Here is a 22746-nt window from a genome sequence, read left to right as displayed (position 1 = left end):
TAAATATGTGAAGTTTAGTTGTTGATCTGGGCACCAAATTGTACTTTTACACACCTGTTGGGTTGTTTTTTTTCCTTCCAGTGAGTTCAAACACATCTTGGATTTTGCTTCATGCTCGTGGAGTTGTTTTTTACACGATGCAAACTTTATCATCTACTGCACATGAACAAGTTTTTATTGCTGTCATTGCTCCTTTAATGCCGCGTAAAGACTTTAAGGAGTAAACAGCATCAGACAGCAGATTATATTTTATATTCTCTCAAGGAAATTTGCGGTACACTTTTGAAACAATGCAACAAAAAGAGAAAATGGGAATTATTTCTGTGAACTGCTCTGGAGCTCTGGCCTGCATGTTGTGGTCTGGAGGTGTGAGTCGAGGCTACATACGGTTGTTTTATAATAATCAGAGCAGAAGAAGCCAGAATCGTAACACGTTGTTTGCCAACTGCTAAAAGCCTCGAAGACGCAGAAGCAACAAACAAAACTTTGGCCATCCTGGAGCGAGGTCTTCGGGAAGCTTTTTTTATTTAGCAGATTGTAGTTTCACGCTGTCCAGAGATGAAGACAGCAAAAGAAACAGAAACAGGGAATGTTTTCTATCTGAAAAAAGGTGCTTCTACCGACCATGATGTGCATAAACCACTTATGGAAAAAACCAAAAGAAGTGAATAAAAAAACCTGAACTGGGAAAGTTTTAGGTTGAGAGTTTTCATTAACGTTTTTCTAATTTTATACTGAAAAATGTGAATAGATATAGAGAAGAAGTCCTAGGAAATAATAATAATTAAGTAATAAAATAAAATAAGTATAAACACAAGATGATAAAAATATGTTTGGGTGTAAACTATGGAGCCGTGGCTTCATGGCTCGCCAGATGCAGACTTTAAAAGTTCGGAAAAAAGTAAAAAGCAAACTAATAAAACCTTCATTTGCGTCTCCATTGTTTTCCTGTGCAAATGTGGTGCAGCTGCTTGAAATGAAAATATTAAAAAGATAGAAAAAGTAAAGAATCAAAAATACAGAAAACAGGTAAGAGCCGCTGTGATTGGCTGCTCACGGCGCCATCTTGGGAAAAAAAAAAGAGCTGATAATTTTTTAAAGACACAAATAAAATGATGAAAACTAATATTTGTGAGTTCTGAGTGTTACATCATGTATGTTGTGTTATTTTAATAATCTCCATACGGTCTCTGACATGTGTTCACTTAAGCAGCAAACCCAAAGAAGCTGGTTGTGAAGAAAATAAAAAAACACCTTTCTAGAGACCTGGTGTGAGTTCAGATTTACTCTCTGACACTGATTCGCGCTGCACTGAGTCAGCAGCCGATGGAAGATTCTGTCCAGTTACGGGTCAGCCAGTAAAGCGGACCTGCGTCCGTCTGCGGCACCGGGACATCTTACCTCGCCTTCTCTGTGCCACGGCCTCCCGTTCTGAGGGTACTTGCTCTGGCTTTGGCGTTTCTTTTGCCCTCCGTCGGCAAATTTGCACAGCAAAGGCTCCGTGGGAGCTGCAGACAGGGAGAGAAAGGACAGAACCATGTTAGGAGGACTGCATCGGGCCACCCTTCATGAAGACAGAAGCTCTTTTGAACCGTGTTCTCTTCCTCCACCACCACGTCTCCCTCCGCCCTCCTCCCTGCGTCCTCTCAGCCGTCCTACGGAGCTCCCAGACAGATTCCCAGACCGCCGATGTTGGCAAGCCCTCCCCGTCCCGGCCCGGGCTGGCAGCCCATGAAAGAGCATTGCAGGGTATTGTTGAAATAATAATCACAGTAATCGCTCTTGTAAATACCTCTGAGATGGTAATGCAGGAGCGCTCTGTCAGCCAAAGCTTATTTCTAGAAGGCGTTCCTGTTCCTGACGCGTAATCCCTTCGTGTTTTACTACTACAGCCATCTCCTCTTTTATTTGAAATTTTATGTCTTTTTCCACTCAGCAGCCGTCAGCGCCTCACCGGCTTGTGTTGCTCGAGCAACGGCTGATATCGGTATTAATTACGCTGCATTTGGTGCAAACGCTAGGGGCAGTCGAGGCATTTCTGACTAAAGTTGTGGAGGACCGACACATCAGCAGCAACATGAACTAGCCGTTATTAAACCAATTAAAAGATGAAAAAAAAGGCCCTCTGAGGTGCGACCTCACCCGAGCTATCTCCCTATCAACAGCCTTTTGTTTGCATAATTACCAATAAAAGGTCGACCAGAGTGTTGCGATGACCTGCGTTGGCGTAAAGATAACTTCTCAAAGGGCACGTTCTCACGCTCGAGCTGCAGGTGAGCACCGAGAGAGACAAAAGTGATCCAGGTGAAGGACTCTCGTGATGAGAGAGTGTAGAGAGAGAGAGAGAAAAAAGAAGTCTGAAGACAGACAAGGAAAGAAGAAAGTGAAAGGAGGAGGAAAAAAAAAAGCATGAGAAATGGGTGGCTGGAGATCTGGGGGTCTCTACAGTCCCCCTTTTCAGTCGGCGAGATCCAAATCTCTGAAGACGCAGACTGAGGAGATGAGGGAGCAGGAGGGAGACGGTCGTATAAACGAGTAAAACATGGGAGCAACAAAAAAAAAAAAAAAGAGGAGAGTGGAGGAGATAAGGGAAACGGCTGACCGAGGAGCGAACCTATCCGGGGATCAAACACTCGCTCCTGGGAGACTTGTACAGTTCAGCTACATCACGGCACCCAGGCTTGTCCAAACACCGAAGCGCCGCCGCCGCCCTGCACCTGGTGGCTCAGGAGGGACCTGACGGCTCTCCTGTCATCGCGTTCGCATTACGGGCCTGGCAGCTCGTGACTTGGCCGCTCCGTGACGACGCGGGCTGACGGCGGCGGGCGGCGCTGTCTGCAGGAGGCCGGACATTTCATCGATGACACCCAGCGAGAGGACTGCTGATGCTTTAATCTCCGCTCCCAGATGTTACGGCAACTTGATAATAAACGCAGCTTCACGAGACGGGAGGCAAAAGAGATGCTGTCAGGACTGACAGGACGGTGACAGCGATGAAGCAAGCAGAGTGAACTTGTGACGAGGGAGTTCTCCAGCTGATGACTCGGGCGCTAAGCGAGCTAACGAGGTGATTTCTTTATTCATTTAATTTTCTCCCATCGGTCGTGCGACTGCTGGCGGATGTTGGAGATAATTATATGTAAGCTACAGTCTGGGATGCAAATGAGAGAAAGGCCGCGGAGCAAACAAAGTTTATGTGGCTAAAGGGATGCTACGAGGCCAAACACATGCAAACAAGAAATGAATAAGAAAAAAACTAAATTTGAAAGTGTTTACGTGCCTTTAGGGTCGACTATGGGACCAAACTTTTTTTTTTTTTTCAGAGTCGGCCCAGGAGAAGAGAGAGAGAGAGAGACGCTACAGAAGAAAAACAACAAAAGCTCTTCCAAACCTCTCCTCTGGCACTGTGGGAGATAATTAGCTATTGGAGAAATTTGGAGAATCTGACACAGAGCACGCTGACGTTCCCCCGGTGACTACATCCCCAGTTCCCACAGCGAACTAGCCAATTTGTTTAAGACTCCAGCCCAAGATCAACAGCCTCGCAACCACCCCACCCACCCTGTGAACACACTCACCCCTCTGTAGCCCTCTCACACACACACACACACCTACACACACACACACACACACATACACACACACACACACTCCTGCTGCCCTGCTACAACCCTCCAAAGCACACCGAAATACCCACACACACACACAACACAAGCTCCTGCCAGCCTAAAAAACCCTCCTCAGACCTCTCACCGCACACCGTCATCGCTGGCGGAGCTCAGAATAAACCAGGCCACTGACTGTACATGCTAGCCTGCTGATGCGGCGTCTTTAGGTCACCGGCTCCGAGAACAAAACGCTGGCTCCGAAATCTGCGCTGTAGGGGGCCCGCTTAAAAAAAACAGCAGTTATGAACCAATTTGCTACCTTCTAATGATCCTAAATCATGGGAAAAAAAGACATGAAGTACTTTTGGTCAGAGGTCAACAACTGCCGCTAACAAGGTGCTCCATGGGAACTCCTAATTGTTTTTTTATGCGGGTTGCCGTAGGAACTGGTAAACACGCTAACAAGGGGCGACTGCGCACGTGCTTTGGAGTGTGCACGCCACGACAAAACACACACACACACACACAAAAGGAGGCAATTTAGCGAGACTCCTTGTGCCGCTAGCCTCGTCTGATCACCGCCTGGGTTCAATCACACTCCTCACTGTGGCTCTGAAGAGATAGTCACGGCGTTCTGCTCATCAATAGACACATTACCACACAGCAAAACGAACCAATAAGTGTATGCAGATGTACTTCTGTACCAGACAGTGCAATTACAATAGCAATTTAAATCGGAGCTTGTTGCGAGTTTCACTTATTAGCGTTGCGCGCGTACGTAATTATCGCTGTTACTATTATTTCTTATGGGCCGGCGTTCGGTCAGAATCAGCACAAGCGCAGCTCGTTTGGTGTCTGTAGACAAACGCAGCTGAAAAACATCTCGGTCCATGAATGCAAATGTGTCCCATCACGCATCGGCTCGTCGCCGTGCATTCGTTTGCTGCTCTGAATCGGACTGTACATCTGTTTGGACTGAATGGTGAAATCAATTCAGGAATGTCTCTCCCCCCCCGACCCGGAGTTCTGGAGGGGTTGGGTGAAAGGTTTTTTCTCAGCGAAACAGCCAGCTTTTCACCATCGAGACAGTTACAAAAGAGGCCTCTCACAAGGGTTTGGAGTCAAACTGGGCCGGCCTCGCTTCGCTCTCACAGCGTCCAAAGTGCTAAAGAGGGCAAACAGAGGGAACTGTTCAGCCACTCGTACCAAAACATGTCGGCCTGAAAAGCTCCGGTTAGAGGAAGCTTTCCACTTTTCAGTGACGACTTTGGTTCGAGGTTCCTTCCTTCGGGTTCTTTGCCTGTGAGCTAAGCATCCCAGAAAAAAAAAAAAAAAGGATCTTGTTGTTTTACTGTTCAGAGAGAACATGGAGGAAAGAGGACGGTATTTTATTGGAATTCTGCTATGCTCTGACGCTGCTCGAGGGGATCTCTAATTGGATCAACAACTGTCTGATTCCCTTCAGCCTGCTTGACCCGTCTGCCCGGAACCGAGGAGGCCGAGGCAATGAGAGGGAGAAGGAAAGACAGAAAGACAAGAACAGTGTTCAAGAAAACGATAGATAATAGAAAAACATCTGACAGACAGAAGGGACAACTGAGAGGGGTCACGGAACAGAACCACGTCGCCATTTTCATATCCAAACAGCTCAGCATGGCTGCCAACCAGGAAACCATGCAGCAGCAGCAGCTTTCCTACAGGGAGAGCTTTGACGGATCCCAGTCGATAGCTCTCACAACTGCCACGCCGGCCTCGCATCCTTCACCGTGGAAATGAAGACAGTCTGCCAGCCGTTTTGCTGACAGGGACGGCGGCGCACATGGCTCAATGACACGGCCCGATAAATGGAGCAGGGCGCTGCTGAGAGGGGGAGCGTGGCTCAGAGCGAGACAAAGAGATAGATGGAAAGACAGATACGGTGTCGTAGACGGACGAGGAGACGCGAGGAGACTGTGACAGACGGAGGCAGAGGGGAGAGGGAGTCGCTGAGCGCACCAGTGACAGACGTAGTCCAGTTTTCAGCCCGTCCGATCCATACCGGATCTATGTGAGCGGGGCGAGCGCGGGGAGAAGGATGTCAACAACGCCTTGATTCTCGCCCTGCGTCTGCTACACATGCTCTGCGGCTATTGATCAGCTTCTGCTCAGACGTTTTTTTCTCCCCACAGAGGGCCTGTGCAGCACGCCAGGCCTGAGATGATATTATGGATTACGGGAAGGGAAATGGAGGGAAGAGCCCTGGATGCGGGCGGTAGAAGCCTGATCGATGAGCTATTGCACACTTAACAAGAGTAATGTTATGTAGGGAGTCTCTGACATGCTAATCCATCTCTCACTCACTCTGTCCGTCTCCCTCGATTGCATTCCTCTCTGTTGTGGTTATCTTCTGTCTGCCTATCGCTCTCCTCATTCCTGTCTTGCCTTTTTTTATGCTATCTATCTATATGTGGCTGTCTGGGAAAATCCACGATCCAACAGAACGATGAGCAGCCTTCTGCCTAAACACAGATGAAATTACGTGTTGAATATAATTGTGTCTTCAAACTCCTGCCTCTGAATAAATCTGCTCTTAAATGCGAGAGCAGCAAGTGCAGCGCAGCGCCAAGCAGACGGCGGGTTTCCAGCTGCCGGCCAACTCCTGGGAGACGAGCTCTGAGGTACCATTTAAACGAGAACTTCATTTTAGCTTAATCAGCTAATTCCACTTGCCATTCCTGACACCGGGGTTGCCATGGCGAATAAACAAATAACTACAAACAACGGGGCAGACGGACGCGTGCGAGCGAGCGAGCGAGTGGAAGTTACGGCGTTTGCCAACCCTAATGAGCAGCTCGCAATCCTGCATCCATATATTAAAATAACATTTATGCGAGCAGACAGTCCTCGCCGCGTTCATTCCGAGCGGCGTGGCTGAGCGTCGCTGCAGTTAGCGGCGGCGCTGAAGTGGCCGTGGCAGATGTTTCTAATGCTGAAGCCACACAAGCTGCTCCACGCTGCCAGTAGGTCTCAGTATCGGCGGCCGCTTTGCACAGCTGGCCACGGTGGCAATTACAGCACGAGCGGCCGCGCTGTGGTCGGCTCTGGATCGCACGAGTTTGGTATGTGACTGAAAGCACTGGTGGATGTGAAATAAGATCCCGGCTAAGAAAAATACCCCAATGTGCACCAGGCAACACAGATGAAGCTACAAATAGGGAGCCAAGTGGTCTTGAAGATGCTTGGGATGCTCAACAGCTCTGTTTCTGAGATTAAAACTTTCCATCCATCCATCATCTCTACACCTTAATCCTCACTAGGGTCATGGGGGGCTGGAGTCTATCCCAGCTGACTCAGGGTGAAGGCATGTTCACCTGGACAGGTAACCAGTCTATCACAGGGCTACACTTAGAGACAGACAACCAGCACACTCACATTCACACCTACGGACAATTTACAATCACCAATTAACCTCAGCATGTTTGTGGACTGTGGGAGGAAGCCGGAGAACCCGGAGAGAACCCACGCTGCACGGGGAGAACATGGAGGACTCCACGCAGAAAGATCCCGGGTGTCCTCACCGGGACGCCAACCGGCGACCTTCTTGCTGCGAGGCCACGGTGCTAACCCCTGAGCCACCTTGCAAAACTTTCTTACTTGATAAAGCTCATAGTTAAAGCTGCATCAGTGCCACTATCTTCTCCTCTCCTCTGTCTCTCTCCATACAGTCACATACCTTCTCTCTCCTGTAGTTCTGTTCTCTTTGCAGCTAACTCTGGATCTGGAGCTGCATGTTTCTGAGTCACAGGAAAGTGTTTATTGATCTCTTGTGCATTGTTTGTCTGTTCTCCATCTGCTACCATGTTGGCTCTCCCCTTTACACTCACCAACAGAACCCTAAACCTGGTTCTGCTGCAGGTTTTTTCTGTCTGGATTTGTTTGTCTTGAGATGTCAGATGTTGTCAACTGGCACGATAGAAATAAAACTAAGTCGAACTGAACACTCGTCCAAAATACTTCTCAAGCATCTCTGAATTAAAACCTGTTAAAACCACTAATCGACCCAATTAATTAAATACAACATGTACATTTTATGATGTGGATGACTGAGCATCTTTTATTTGTTTAACATCGAGAGCAAACTACAACACCATGGTAGAAACGAGAAGAACCGGCACTTCCAAAAAGTAAAATTAGCATGGCATTAAAGAAATCAACCACCCTAAGAATGAGAGTTTTTAGGAAACTTTCTTGGTTTCCTTTTCAACTCGTCCTGGCCTATCTGACCCGTCCTTTCGGTTCTGGCCGCGGCGCTGGGACTTGAGAGTAGCTGCTGCTGAACTTTGCCTGTGGGGGTTGACTAGTGCTTCCACTGTCTGTGTCACTGCCTGTGTGGGCAGACAGCGGAGCTTGCTCTGTCCCTGTTAGCCGAGTATTATAACACTGCCAACGCCTCCAGTGACCCGTGAAACCTCCCATCTATAGAGATGAATCATACAGATGGGCGCTTTGTAATTCAACCAAACCGCCCGTCCGCCAGACCCGCAGCAAACATTTCTCAGCGTACGTGACACCGTATCAGAACCAGAATGGATCGGTTTTAAGCTCGGAAAGTTCACTTTGAAGGCGGCGGTGCACAATGCGCTCCAGTGTTCTGCAGGGAGCGGCCTGTGAGGGCTTCATTATTTACGTCGAAACTCGAATGCATATTAGCCTCTTACTCAGCTTTACATGGCGTCCGCGTAACGTTACAGCGGCGTTGTTTAGCTTTATTTATCAGGGCGAGGTTTTGCTGAGCGCGGTGCTTTTTTGGCACTGCTCTACTTGACATTCAGAGAGTTACACAAATTCGCACTCGGAGCGCATTACAAGCAGGACTCTGTATTGGTCAGTATGAAGCTCAGAAGGAAAAGCGGATGTTGGGTGTTTTGCTAAATAGCATTTCGCCTCTCGCAGAATCTCCCACATGGTCAACAGATTCAAACTTCTCCTGTCATCGGTCGGCTTATGTAACCTTTAGGCTGCCATTGAATGAAAACTGGTAATGACATTTGAACAGAGGCAGAAAAATAGAAGCGCTACGTCAGTCAGAGCAGCACGGCGAGGCGCACAAAAGGCAGTGCGTTTGTTAACTAGGTTTCCACCATAGGGGCTTCCAGTAACAACGGTATGGACAGGAAAGAAAATGAAATTACAGCACAATAAATGAATTATCAATACAGAGCCCTCAATACTGTATCTGAGGGAGGATCAATACGCCACAGCCGGGCTGCAATGTGGGACCGGGGCTGAGAGCGGGCCTATCGCTGAGGGACCAGCCCGATCGATAGTGTCACTGGGGGTGATTGACGATCAATGCTACCGGTGACGTTGATTTATGATCAATGAAAGCAGGGCACCCGACTAATAAGGAGGGAAGGGGCGGAGGGGAGGCTGTGCGAGGGGGGGATTCCATAGCGTCCCCTTTACTGTAACTGATTGAGGATCGATGAGGAGTGGCACCGTGGCTGATTAGGGATCAGGCGAGTCCGCGGCAGAGGAAGGCGGCTGTGTGCGAGAGGATTTGGTTGGCTGCGTGGAGACCAGCTTGTCTGAGCCGAGCAGAGCTGCAGAGGCTGTAATTAAAGCTGTGCTGAAAGGAGCTTTCCACTGTTTGATAGAAGCTGCAGGTGCAGCTCTCTTTGCTCTTTCACTTTCAAAAGAGCAGCCACACACACAGACATATACAGTATACATTCTCCTACACACACACACACACACTCTGGACGTATACACAAGCAGAGACTATTTTCTGCCGTTTTCCTTCACAGAAATCTATTCCTCCCATCGACACTGTCTCTGTCTTGTCCATGTTTTCTCACAGTCTTCAGCTCTCTTTAGGAAATCATTATTGCTGATGCTTTCTTGCTACTAACCCAAATGATCTACATGCCATTACTGGAAATAATGATTTAAAAGTAAAGTGTAACTGTAAACAAGCAAACCCCCGCGCTGTACGCTGCAGCTCGCGTTCGATTCGCCTCTTTTAAAGTTTCGTCTCCTTCGGGTCATATCGGAAGTGGGAGTAGCTCATTTTAGGAGGTAATTGGTGATACTTGTTCTTGATTAACTGAAATTGAATCCCACGCATGCACTGGACAGATACAAACTCCTGCACAGTGTTCACATGCACCGGTACATTTATTTAGTTCTAATGAGTGACAAGACCAAAACTCCAGATGATCTACTCTCTATCCTTTCACCAATGATGCAGGATGTCAAGAGCCAACAAACAAATAAATACCAACAACAAGAGCAGGTACTCATGTGGTCATGAACTGGACCACTTAGGATGAGCGATGCAACACATCCTGTCGTGGTGATGCACAAAGCCGGTGTCATAGAACTAAAAAACCAGAGTCAGGCCCAAAGTCAGACGCATAACGCCGCGATCTGCGCTTTGTCTGAAAGACCTGAGCACGTCTGAACTTCAAACAGTGCTGCAGACGTTCCCAGGGCTGATAATTCATTCATTTCTTAGGTATTCTCTTTGTTCTCCAGCAGTGGTGACACTAATTTTTCTGTCTTTCTAAAGAAAAAAGAAAAGTTGGCGATAACAAAGTCGCATCTTCTTTCTGCTCTCTGAATATATCGACTGTTTTCCAGGGAAGCTGCACGATCTGTTGGCTTAATCGAGTAAATATTTCGACAACAGTGGAAATGGTGAAATTGTTTTTTTTTTATTTTCAAGTGAAGGTCATGTGAATTAAAACTACTAAGCGGTCTGTTTTGCTGTTGGAACAGCACCTTCTGGCGAGTTTCCTCAGTATTAAAATGAGAACTAATCAACAGGGTGCGAATTGTTAAGGAAGAAACACCATAAAATTATACTAATAGTCTTTTTCCTGCCTCAAAGAAACCTAGAAACACCACCTTGCCTTCGCTAATCACCAACCAAACTCACATAACGTACAGTGTGTCCGTCTTTAAAGGCTTGGCCAATGACCCTGATTCTAATAGAACACAGTTTTAGCCATGACAGTGCTTCAAACACACGACGCGTCAGAAAGAAGCACAGAAAATCTATAAAATCACCACAATTCGAAGCACCCCAGACCAGCCCGTCTGTTTCAGCGTTACAGGGCTGAATATCGGCCATTCAACAAATGCCATCGCTTCATTATTCTATCTCGTTAGAAACTTGTGTGAAATTTTGTCATAATTAGCGACATGATTAGCATGAATTCCTGACTCACGACCTTCTAAATATCCAATCGGTTCATCGTTGAGTCGAAGTGAACATCTAACAAATTCCCTGAAAGTTTTCTTGTTCTCAGGAACAGGACCGATGGACAAACAGACGACCCGACATCATCACGGCCGCCGCTGGAGGCGAAAAATAGCTTCAGCAGCCTCCCCTGGAGAGAACAACATCATCAGACAGAAAGGTTGACCCGTGTAGAACAACTTTACGTAAGTCCTTGCTTAAACATCTCAGACGTGATGAAAGGCTTTGTTTTTCTCAGTCTGCGTTAATGGGCCCCAATCGATGTGGAGGAGCTGAGGGTTTTTTTTTTTCCCTCCACATGTCCTGACCCGTGGGGGAAACACAGGGAGGTAATGTGGGAGGGGAGAGATATTGACACACCACGTCGATAGCAGTAGGATTCACAAACAGCGGCGCGGTGAAAGTAAGTCCTTCCTTGAAGTTGAGGCCGGCTATCTTGGACTCATCAATGCGGCATCAAGGACAGAGAGTCCAGTGGAAGGAGCTCGGGCTGACTGTAAATAAGCAGCCAGGCACAAAACAAATGCTGATGACATTTATCAGTGCTCCTCTCTGCTCTAAAAAGCCCACCTGCCCGTGACGCACGGAAACGCATCCACCTCGCTGACGTCGGGAATGCGAGGCAGCGAAGCGCCGCTGCAGAGGCGAGCACATCGCCGCGCTGGCGCTCATCTGTCACCAACGGCAACGAGCCCGCCAGCCGCCATGATGTGCAGCCTAATTGGGGGAGCTGATGAGGTCTGATGAGGCCAGTACTTATTGAATTCCCCGGCCTGTTATTTAGATAATGCTGGAGTGGAGCGGGCTCCCTCATCTTCCCCCATTCTCATCCATTCACTGTCCCAGCAGGGGGCCGCTGGCTAATCCACTCTTGTTTATAATGGCTGTACGAACTGAAGGGGATTTGGACACGGTTTCCCCCCCTCGCCAGCACACATCTAACACTCCCCACTGTTGATTTTACCTCATAATGGGTCTATTGGACAAGTTAACCAGATCCCAACACCCATCACAAGCCCCTCGCCTGTCTTCCTTTCTCTTCTTCTTGGAGTAGGGGCGGGGGTATTGTTGAATAATTAGACTTTGATGTAATGTCCTTTTCTTTTTCCTCTCCTCCTCCTCCTCCAAAAGCAATTACCAAACTTCAAATATGTGTCTGTGCAGCATTCACTGGTTTACAAAGCGAGAGAGAAAGGGTGTGAAGGAAAGTGCGATGGAGGGAAAGAAAACAGCAGAGAGAAGCGGAAGTTGCAGAACAGATGGCTAAATGGCAGGACGACAAACTTTTAATTCTGTGCTTCAGACTGGTGAAGGAGATGGAGACCGCGAAGACACAGAGGGGTGCCAAGAGTAGCGCTCAGTGTGGGACGGCACATCAAAATGCATTAGAACCGATGAAAACTCTGTGATTAATGCCTCCGCCGCACGCTCCAGTCTCTGAATTTCAAATGCAAAGTTTCTCTGGAAAAAAATGAAAAATAAAATAAAATTCTGCGTCTAGGTGGTCGAACATTCATCAGCAGCAGCTGCAGCGTGGGGAGGATCTAACAAATCAAATTTAGCGAGACGAAGACTGCCAGAGGAGCAACAAAACAGTAAATGTCTGACAATTACTCTCAAGAGCAGGTATAACGAGAGACAGTCGCATAATTGCAAACGCTGACTGAAAATGTGACTACATGAGTGTAGACGCGCTGCCTGTCTGATGTATGTCTCTGTGACACCTTGTTATCCTCAATCTTCCACTTTGCATCACAATAAAACACAACATGCTGCACAAAACTGTCAATAAAAGCACATTTTTAAAATCAAATCCAAAAGCATCAGCTGCTCCTCTGTCTGTAAAAAGAAAGTGAAGCATCCACACGTCTCCCCTGGATTCCTGGTCCACGGTGTAAACACGGCTGTCCAGGAAAACAAAAGGCCACGTTTATGGGGTCAGCCGCTGCAGCCTTACAGATCAGGGACCGTCCTGACGAGGGGGGCCATTACGGCAACAACATTTAAAAGCTTACACGGAGAAGGTACAACGCCGAGTTCACCAGGGGCGCAGCGAATCAATATGAGCTCGACTTAGAAATCTGCTGTATAATCCTTGATCTCCAAGGCCATTTGCTTTGCTGCCTGAAATTGGATACACCCCGACTGCTTCCGCCCTCCCTCCCGCTGCGCAGAGCCCAACCGCTCGCCCCGCAAATAAGACATCCTGAAAAATTGATCTGGATGCATCTGTGGCAAGATTACGTCCTGGGCTAAAAGAGAGATATGACTAGCTCAAGGTAATTCATAAATCTGTGTGTCTACGCGTAAGAGGATCAGCGAACGGGAGAGCCTCGCGGTGGGAATATCACGGCTGCATCGCTGCTGCCTGCACGACTGCTGCAGCAGCAGAGAGGCCATTAAGTCAACACCTCCATAAATGTGAAGGGCTGGTAAAGGCCATGTATTGAAAAAAAAAACACTATTATACACTCTGCTCTGTAGGTATGATTAACAACGGCACGAGGAAAATAAGTCATCTTTGTTTATTTTGCCTGTAAGCAGTGACGCCTTTTGTGGTGCAACACGTTTCCTCTGATGAATGACTGGAGCAGCGCAGAACGGAAGGGCCTGGTTTTATTTTATTCATCTTTACATGTTCTTAACAGAACTGTGGGAATTTATTCACCAAAAGTTGTCTAGATTTCCTTATATCCATCTTTCCCAACAGCGCCGATCCGTCTCTGTCCTCCAGAACATCTATTTCATTATTTATATTCGCCCGCTCCCATTGGCCAGATTTACCTCCAGCCAATCGGAATACTATCTCATGAATAATGCACATGTCTTGACGCTGGATCTTTACACCAAGTAATGGCTGGAGCTGGAGACCAAACGCTGCATGTAGAGGTTGCATGAAGCAGATCCTGAATGCAAAAGGGAACAACCTGCTACTTTCACTGTGAACAGATTCCTTCCTGCTTTCGATGAGGCGTCTCTCACAGCTCCATACAGCATCTCTGTCATGTTATTGTCCAGGCATACTTTAGCACAGCAGATGATGGAATAAAGATGAGCATCAGCTATTCCTGGAACATTTAATCTGACTTCCAAGTATGACGTAGCGACGGGCCTCAAAACCACCGGTTGCTCCGAAACAAACACCTGAAACCGACCAAGGGGACAGATTATTCAGCAGTCTGACAGCACAGGAGAGACTCTCTGTCATCCGAATCCATCCCAACGCTAATTTGTCTTGTGTTGCACGATTCTAGTGATTTCAGGACAGAGTGGAGCTTGACAACTCTTTCCCAAATAACCTAATAATACAAAAACAATAGCTCAAATAATAATAATATAAGCTCAAATATAAGATCAAAGGATTTGTAAAAGTGACAGCTGAGTGTTTCGTTTAGATTTACAGGAACAGCCAATTAGTTTACATTAATTCCTTTATTTTTGTGTTATTCACTTACAGTTTCATGTGAGAGACGGCTCTTACTTGAACTTTTTTCTTATATAATTCAGTAAACGCCGGAGCGCCGGCTAAATGTTCTGTTATCTGACCCTTTCTCTTGCCTCCTGGCAGGTGAAGCAAAACAAACAGAGCACTCCTGTTGGAGGAAGTGGCTGCTCTACAGCAGCAGCAGCAGCACTTACTGCTGCGTAACAAGCAAGACATGAAAAGTGAGATTTGTATGAAGGGTATATCTTTAGGTGCTTCTCCGCTGTTAGTGTGGGCTGCCTTGTTTTGTTTTTTGCTTCTTATTCCCACGGCGGTGTGTGCTGCTGCTGGAGTGGCAGTTGTTGGACTCTCTGAGGCCTTTAAGCTCACTGTTTTCCCCCGATTACTGGCGCCCGGTGGGGGGACGGGCGGTTGTGTGCAGCGCAGCAGGGGTGGTCCCCAGATACCACAGATTCATACTTTCCACCTGACGCTCAGGATAGAGAGAACAGAGAGCTGGCAATTACCAGACTTCTCTCTCTCTATATATACTGCAATCCTGGCCAGCTCCGCTCTGCTGTACTCCACTCTGAAGGCTGTCTCAGGGCCAAGCTGGAGGTAATGAAAGCAACACACTCCTAATGGACTATTGATGTGTGTGTGTGTGTGTGTGTGTGTGTGTGTGTGTGTGTGTGAGAGAGAGAGAGAGAGAGAGAGAGAGGGAACACAGGGAAAGAACAAAGGAAGGAAAAAGAGACTGTAAGAAATCATTCTGTTGGCGCTTTCTTTCTGAGCGTCGTCTCCGTTTTCTGCTGCGGCGAAAAGAAATTCGCGTCCGTGAGCTTCTGTAAATCATCTAAACAGGCTGAGCAAAAGCAGCAGAAATAAACCGGGAGTGTGATCCAGTGTGAGTCGAGCTGCCAGCCGGGGGAAGAGAGACAGACAGAGAGACACTGTGTCTGAGACATGAGGTCAGCGAGACAGAGCCAGGTGTGTTTCCATCGTCCTTCAGCCCCAACGCCAGCAGGAGGCTCTCGTATAAATATATAAAGGCAAAGACACAAATAGCTGCAGGTGACAAAAAAAAACTCCATCACGGTAAATTTCACCAAATGGATGGTGTCCCACTCCCGCTGATGGTCCGCTGGCAGAGCATGCAAGGTGTGGATTTTTTCTTTTTTTCTGTCTTCTGTCTCTGTGTGTGTCCCCTAACCTGCTGGCAGGCGATGGGATGAATGAATGGGTGTTCACTCCTGGAGGTCCGGTGGCACTACAGAAATAACTCTGCTGACCACGGTGACCTCTGCTTGTTCCCACACAACCTGCGTCCTGTTCTAATGGAGGCCCGCGCTCTATTTTTGGGGGCAGCGGCAGCTAGATTTATCTCGCTGCCCTCTGTGTCCTGGGACGGTGACAGTGACGTGGCCGGCTGTAACTGATGCCTCCGTTTTTGTTTTTTTTTCTTACCCTGCTTCCCTGACGCGAGCACACACAGGATACAATCAGTCAGACGACTCGACCTCGCCGCTTCTTTTCATTTACATACCTTAAAACACGCTGGAGAGAGCTGCAACGGATCAAACTGTTGTGATATTCTAGCCGCGATCGTCTCGTAATGAAAGGTGCAGGAGACTGAGAGGAGTTGACCAGTGAACCACAGGAAAGCAAGCCGGCTGAATTGCTTGCATACCACAGAGACCTTGGAGCATGATTATCCTCCTCAGCAAACTTAATCTTCATTCTGGAGGACGGGCAGGCTGGCCGGAAGGCTATGAGCTCAGCGACCTACAGTATCTGCTGAGAGGCCGAATATTATTCTTTGCAAAAGAAATGCACAGCCTCAGGTCCTGCATTAGATTAAGTTGACTGATAGCTAAAACCTGGAATCTGGGGATCCGGGAAGATAACGTGCACATGCAAGGCCTCTGTGGTCGATAGCCGGGTTATGTTTAGAGGAAAAAAAAGAATAAAAAGAACAAAAACTAGGCTGTCGTTGTGACTGTAAAGTCAGCGGTCTGATTCTGGAGCTCGCCAGGAAAAAAAAAATCTACAGGAAGAACAAATAAAATTCTCTTAAATGTATTAATAACCATTATGTCCCAAAGCAAAACATTCAGCCAATAATTGGGTCCCTAACTGGACGCTGGAAACTAAATAGCTTTGCTCAATAATACATGGACATGACTTATGGATGTGTGTGTTTTTTTTTGAGATTTCAGCGAACTACATAACAATACATGTGCTTTGCGTGCTGCATATCAAACCAGGACGCTACGCTTCACCCTGACTGGAAACTGGAGCCTCACAGAGGATGGCTGAAGATTAACCTCCAACGACTTAACAAGATTAAGGCAGCCCTCTCACTTGAATGCAGTCGGCCTGACAGCGGCCGCGGGGGGAACCTGGCTCAACTTTTGCTGCGAGGAAATGTAATCCGGCCAATCACACGAGGGAACAGAGCGCATTCCAGACTGATTACTTTGCAGCATAACTGTTGTAATTCTGCTGTTTACCTTGCGATAAAAACGATCACCGGCATGATAACTTTCAAGAGTTGCAAAATCCAGAGTGTTATAAATTGCTGTGTAGTATTTCAGCATCTGATAAAAGTCTAAATCCGCGGCTCTATTAGTCAAACGGGCCTCTAACCTTTACCTGAAGCCTGAAACAACATGTTTGTGCCGACGCAGTCTCTTGCATTGTTTTAACGTGCAGCTTTTGTGTAGTTTGAGCATCTACTTTGGCATAGCGGTACATTGAGGCGAATGCCAGACTGCCGACATCCTCACACCACTCAGCTCTATATGATGAGTGCAAAGATGGAATGTCATTATTTTGGATGGCTCTACCAGTTTTTAAAAATGATTCTTTTCTTTTAAATGCATACACACTTCCCGATGGATTCACTCCAGTCATTCCACAATGATCAATTCTTCAAATTGCTTTATATTGCAGAAAAAAACCCCAGCTTTTCCTGATATCTTGCAGTGCCAGTTACCATTTTAGCATGTTAGCATGCTAACATCACCACTTGATGTTGGTACTCATAGGTTCTAACCAGCTAACTATGCTAATTAGCTAAAGTACCACTGTTACCATTTTAGCATGTTAGCATGCTAACATCACCACTTGATGTTGGTGCTCAAAGGTTCTAACTAGGTAAATATGCTAATTAGCTGAAGTGCCACTGTTACCACCTTAGCATGTTAGCATGCTAACATCACCACTTGATGTTGGTGCTCTAAGGTGCTAACTAGGTAAATATGCTAGTTAGCTAAAGTGTCACTGTTACATCTTAGCATGTTAGCACGCTAACATTCCAATTGCTGTTGGTGCTCGTAGGTGGTAACAAGCTAAATATAGTAATTAACTAAAGTGCCACTGTTATCATTGTAGCATGTTAGCATGCTAACATCACCACTTGGTGTTTCTTCTCATAGGTGCCACTGTTACCATCTTAGCGTGTTGGCACGCTAAAATCACTGCTTGATGTTGGTGCTTATAGGTGCTAGCTTGCTAAATATGCTAATTTGCAAAAGTGACATTGTTACATCTTAGCATGTTAGCACGCTAACATCACCGCTTGATTTTGGTGCTCGTAGGTGCTAACTAGCTAAATATGCTAATTAGCTAAAGTGCCACTGTTACCATCTTAGCATGTTAGCATGCTAACATCACCACTTGATGTTGGTGCTTGTAGTTTCTAACTAGCTAAATATGCTAATTAGCTAAAGTGCCATTGTTACCATCTTAGCATGTTGGCCAGCTAACATCATCACTTGATGTTGGTGCTCGAAGGTGCTAACTAGCTAAATATGCTAATTAGCTAAAGTGCCACTGTTACCATCCTAGCATGTTAGCACGCTAACATCATTTCTTGATGTTGATGCTCATAGAGGCGAACCAGCTAGATATGCTAATTAGCTAAATATCTAAAATCCTTCTCCAGGATTGCAGACGCCACTTTTAGATGCTCACAAACGTTATTACAATTCATCTTCTGGGGACCATGAATGCCTTTCGAGTGTTTGTCAAGATATTTCCCTCATCAGCTTGTTTTGCCCTGATGTATTTTAATAATCATGCATGCTAAAATTAAACATTTTACATTCAAGAGCACTTTGCTAATAAGCCTCGATTAGATTCCAACCTTGCTCTACTTTCATGTCTGAAAAACTAAAGCCACCAGAACAAAAAACTTTTGTCCTAACTGTCAGCTGTCCACACCGATAGCGAATAAAAGAACGAGCCGAGCACATGTCAGACAAAGAGGAGAGGAAAAAATGCTCTTCATAAATAAAAGCCGCCTCAGGTGCCTGTTTAGCTCGCGCTATTACTGTATCCACTCATCTATATATAATAACACAGATGAGCATCGGCAGGTACGAGTGTAATGTGAAGAGGAGCGAGCAGCGGGGAAAAGTGAGCGATGAAAGACGGCGGCGGCGGCGGGGAAGATAAAAGAGGGAGGGATGGATGAGAAGGGAGTATAAAAGCAAGGACAACAAAAAGTACAAGGAGAGGTGTGAGATAGACGGGGATCAACATGGCGGACAGCTGGGCCCGGGTCGCCGGGGTCAAGCTCAGGAAGCGGTCACACAGTCAAAGTCATCCTTTCATCTCGTCTGTTGGAGATGCAGCAACCTCAACTTTGCTCAAATTTAACCTTCCAAAAGCACAGGTTGATCCAACTTTCATTCGGCTCCCTGCGCCACCCATCACTTTCTTCCCCTCGCTGCCCTTTTCCATCTGTTCTCTTTTATCTTCCTGCCTTATTCCCGTCACATTTCCTCAGCTCCTAATCTATTTCTTCCCCCTGCTTATATTTCTCTCTATTACTCTCCCTCGTTACGTATCTTTTTCTGATGCTAACTCACCTTCGTTCTGTCTCCCTCCACATTAGACGTGGTTGAGTGGAGAGCAAAGTCAATCGTTCCTGCCTGAACCCCTCCTGGAGCTCCTCTCCTCTGCCTAAACAAACTTTGAAGCCAATCAAAGGGCTTATATATTATTTTCCGTGGAGGAGAGCTGCGGCAGGTGAATGCTTTATATTTCGGTGACGGATCCACTCCTCCTCCTCCTCCTCCTGCTGCTCTCCGCTAACCGTTGGCTTGGCTCATGAATGATACAGTTCAGCGGCAAAACAAACAAAGCGTGACAAATCCAGATTATTGTCTGTAGGCGAGATAAGGTTATAATGAGAAAGTGCATCGGGGGAAATTGATCCTTTTTCAGGAAGCTGTCTGATTTACTGGGGATGCCAATAATAACTTCCTGTGTGTCCTGCCTCTAATGGGAGGCGGGAGAAGTCAGAGGTGGGGGGTGGAGGGTTCACGCTAAGAGGACGGATTTCATTATGATGCAATATCCTGAGAGAAGCGCATTTGAAAGGGAGGCTTCGTGGCTAATTATTATCTGCGGCCGGGCGTATCGGAAAGCTGTCCGATTGCCACCGACGATCGCAAAGAGAGACAGAAATACGGCGAGTTTACGGCGGGTGACAGCGGCGGTAAATGAATTATCAATACGTAATGGATCTGACCTTTTTGTTTCTGTCAAAAAAGGGGAAGGAAAACATTAGCTATAAACAATTCACAGATCAGCACCCACACATGACACGCAGATGCATCATGGGAACCACGCGCCTCCGAGTGCTGGGAAACAGGCAGCTGAGACGCTCTGACAGCCAAGCCACCAGCCTACTTGGCTGCACGTTAAATCTACACGCCATAGGGGAGGAAAATGGGCCTGCCGACAGGCCAGTTATTAGCCAGGGGAATGTGGGAGGGATGGCAGAAATTAACATAGATTACTCAAGTATGACTGACAGTTTCAGAAGGGCTTTTTGTGACTTACCAAGTGATTTGGGACTTGCCTTAATTCAGCGAGGGACGTTTTAATACCGTGGGCTGTCTCTGCTATCTTGGCACCGTTGCCTTGGTGAGGTTGCCAACAGGGAGGGAATCTTTTTTTTTTTTCTTTCTTTCTTTCTTTCTTTCTGCAACAGCACCCCCAGCAACAGCTCCTCCACCCTCAGTGGCACAGGCCTTGTGCTCTGCAAATAATGATGGAGAGTGTTGGCGGGCCAGCGCTCAGGGTTCAGGGCTGCACGGGGCTTTATTTAAAGCCAAATAGTGGCCCCTGTGAACCCTGTCTGGCATGAGCCTGACAGATGTGGAGGGTCTGGGTGTCATGTGGATCTCCCACAGATCAGGGAAGGAAATTAGATAACTGGGAATAATCAGTGTTCGTATTCATATGAAGCTGGGGAATTTCAAATGAAAAAAGCACTGATGCCTCCATAAGTATCCATAAAGAATATGGCTGTTACTGTAGAGCTAAATGAACGTTTTATGTATAATACTCTGGAACTGAGAGACAAAGCGAGTGTGAGTGAGGACAGACAGAGATAGTCACTGTGGTTTAAGAAGTAATTGTGAAAACAGATGAAGTTAAAGAGAGAAATGCCAGAGAGCTGTATGAAAAAAAAAAAAAAAAAAAAAAGAGAAGCAGGAAAGCTTGTACATATTGCATGTTTCCGCTTGGTTCCATCTCCCAGGGCCACTGTGGCTGCTTCCTGATGTGGTTTTCATTATTTATCCAGCATCTATTGGACAATATTGGAGCCGACTCTCAGCTCTGCTGCCATATTGGCAGCATGACAACGGAGCAAGCAACAACAACGGAAGTGAAAAGGAAGGAGCTGTGTTGTTGCTGCACATTCAGTCTGGGCTGAATCTCTGTTTGCTCAGTTAGACGTTCGAGCAAATGCTAGATTCATTAAAGTCTGCTGCTGTCGTTTCTCCAGCGCTCCACGCTGCTTGTACCTCGCCCCTCTGACAACACACCTCCGTGTTTGTTTAGCTGTCATTTGATTGTTTACAATGAAATTCAGTTAAATCGCACAAAGAGCTGTAATTTGCCGGCACGGTTCAGCACATGCACTGTATCAAAGGTTATCCATTTTCCTTCTGCCTGCTGCAGACAATCGGTACGGTATGTACACGAGATTACTCACCTGCCAAAACCAAACAATGGCTAATGTATCTCCGGTTCGAATTACATTTACCATAGGGTGTCATCTCTAAGCTGTTTAATGCATTGTGGGACGAGGGGCTTTAATCAGCGAGGCTCAGTGGAGCCAGCGGATTAAATCACTTTTTATCTGCGCTTCCTTTGACTTTCTCAGCGCTCAGGGTTGCAGTGTAAATCATAATGCGTCCCTGTTGGGCTCACTTCACTGTAGTTTATTGCTGTAGTCACATTTCATAAATTCTATTTATTTTGTGTATTGAGTAAATCCATATCCACTAAAAACAAGGATAACTCTTTATTCTCACCTGCAACTGCAAACCTGATCTCAGGAAGCAGGATGATGCGCGAACGCTCGACATCCATCTGTGTGCGTAGCCTCTGACACGTACATCTATACGAGCACCTGGAAATGGATATGAACGCATCCATATCCTAAACGACGCGCAGGACGTGCATCTCTGGGCGCGCCACACACGTACTTCATCCGTGTGCATGGGTGGCGCATGCGTCTGCCTTTGTGTGCACATGTATGCACACTCACAGCCGACAGCGGTGACAGGGAGAGCGGCTGCCGCATTGCACAGAATAGCTAAACAGCTGTAGTGCTCCATCAGGGCTATCGATCATGTCCCTCTCTCTGAATCACAATCAGATGTGGGCAGAGCAGAGCGGCTGGAGCAGGCCTGGGCGACTGGCTTGTTGGACGACTGCTACGCACCTCTCATATCAACCAGGACTCACCAAACAAACCTGACCGGGATGGCTGATTAGATGCGTCTATATGTGATGCTCATTTCTGTGGAACTTGCCGGAATATGCAGACAAGGATTCGATGTGGGTTCTTGGCATGCAGCATGTTTTTCAGAGAAGCTCGTGTTAAATGCACTTAGCGGTAAGGAAGTCGACATGAACAGAGAATGTATTTGTATTGTGTCTCGACAACACAAATAATTGCAACTGATAGAAAACTGCATTTGATTTCATTAAAAACTTAGCAGCAAGAAAAGGGAAGTGGTTAAGTATCATTAGCTACCATCTGCTGCCATCTCTCACCAGCGCACATCAACTCAATATCTCATGTAATCACAAGGAAGTTCGATGTTATTGCATTAAAATTTAACCAGGAAGTGTATGGAAGCTGTCCACGGCGCTATTAGCCGCCATCTGTTAGCATCTCCACAGTTCTCCGTTCTGTTCTGCGTCTTCCTCCTGCCGCCTTATCTGCGGCACGGCGACTTCCTCTCCGTTTGTTTTCCCCCCCACGGTCAGTTGGACTTAACAGATGACCCGGCACCTGACATCCACATACTTACTTCCTGGTACGGGACGGCCAGGTTACAACTCAATATCCTTTCTGTATTGCCACTGGACACACCTGAGTAGAGGAGGGCAGCTATAACAAGACCAACTCCCATCACACACACACACACACACAC

At 46.9% G+C, this 22746-nt stretch overlaps 1 protein-coding gene across 5 annotated transcripts in view; it reads right to left on the bottom strand.

The window, feature by feature from the left end:
* Positions 1-22746, bottom strand: part of LOC103356545 (RNA binding motif, single stranded interacting protein) — a 211766-nt gene that overhangs the window by 48189 nt on the left and 140831 nt on the right. For all 5 annotated transcript variants that reach the window (XM_008280734.1, XM_008280759.1, XM_008280750.1 and 2 more), the window contains exon 7: positions 1402-1508. In XM_008280734.1, the coding sequence (XP_008278956.1) occupies positions 1402-1508 (107 nt within the window). The remainder of the gene's footprint in view (positions 1-1401; positions 1509-22746) is intronic.

The sequence above is a fragment of the Stegastes partitus genome, unplaced genomic scaffold (genome assembly GCF_000690725.1).
Source record: "Stegastes partitus isolate 25-593 unplaced genomic scaffold, Stegastes_partitus-1.0.2 Scaffold6, whole genome shotgun sequence".
Taxonomy (NCBI): domain Eukaryota; kingdom Metazoa; phylum Chordata; class Actinopteri; family Pomacentridae; genus Stegastes; species Stegastes partitus.
The sequence above is the reverse complement of the archived record's forward strand: the minus strand, read 5'-3'. Positions and strand labels throughout refer to the sequence as shown.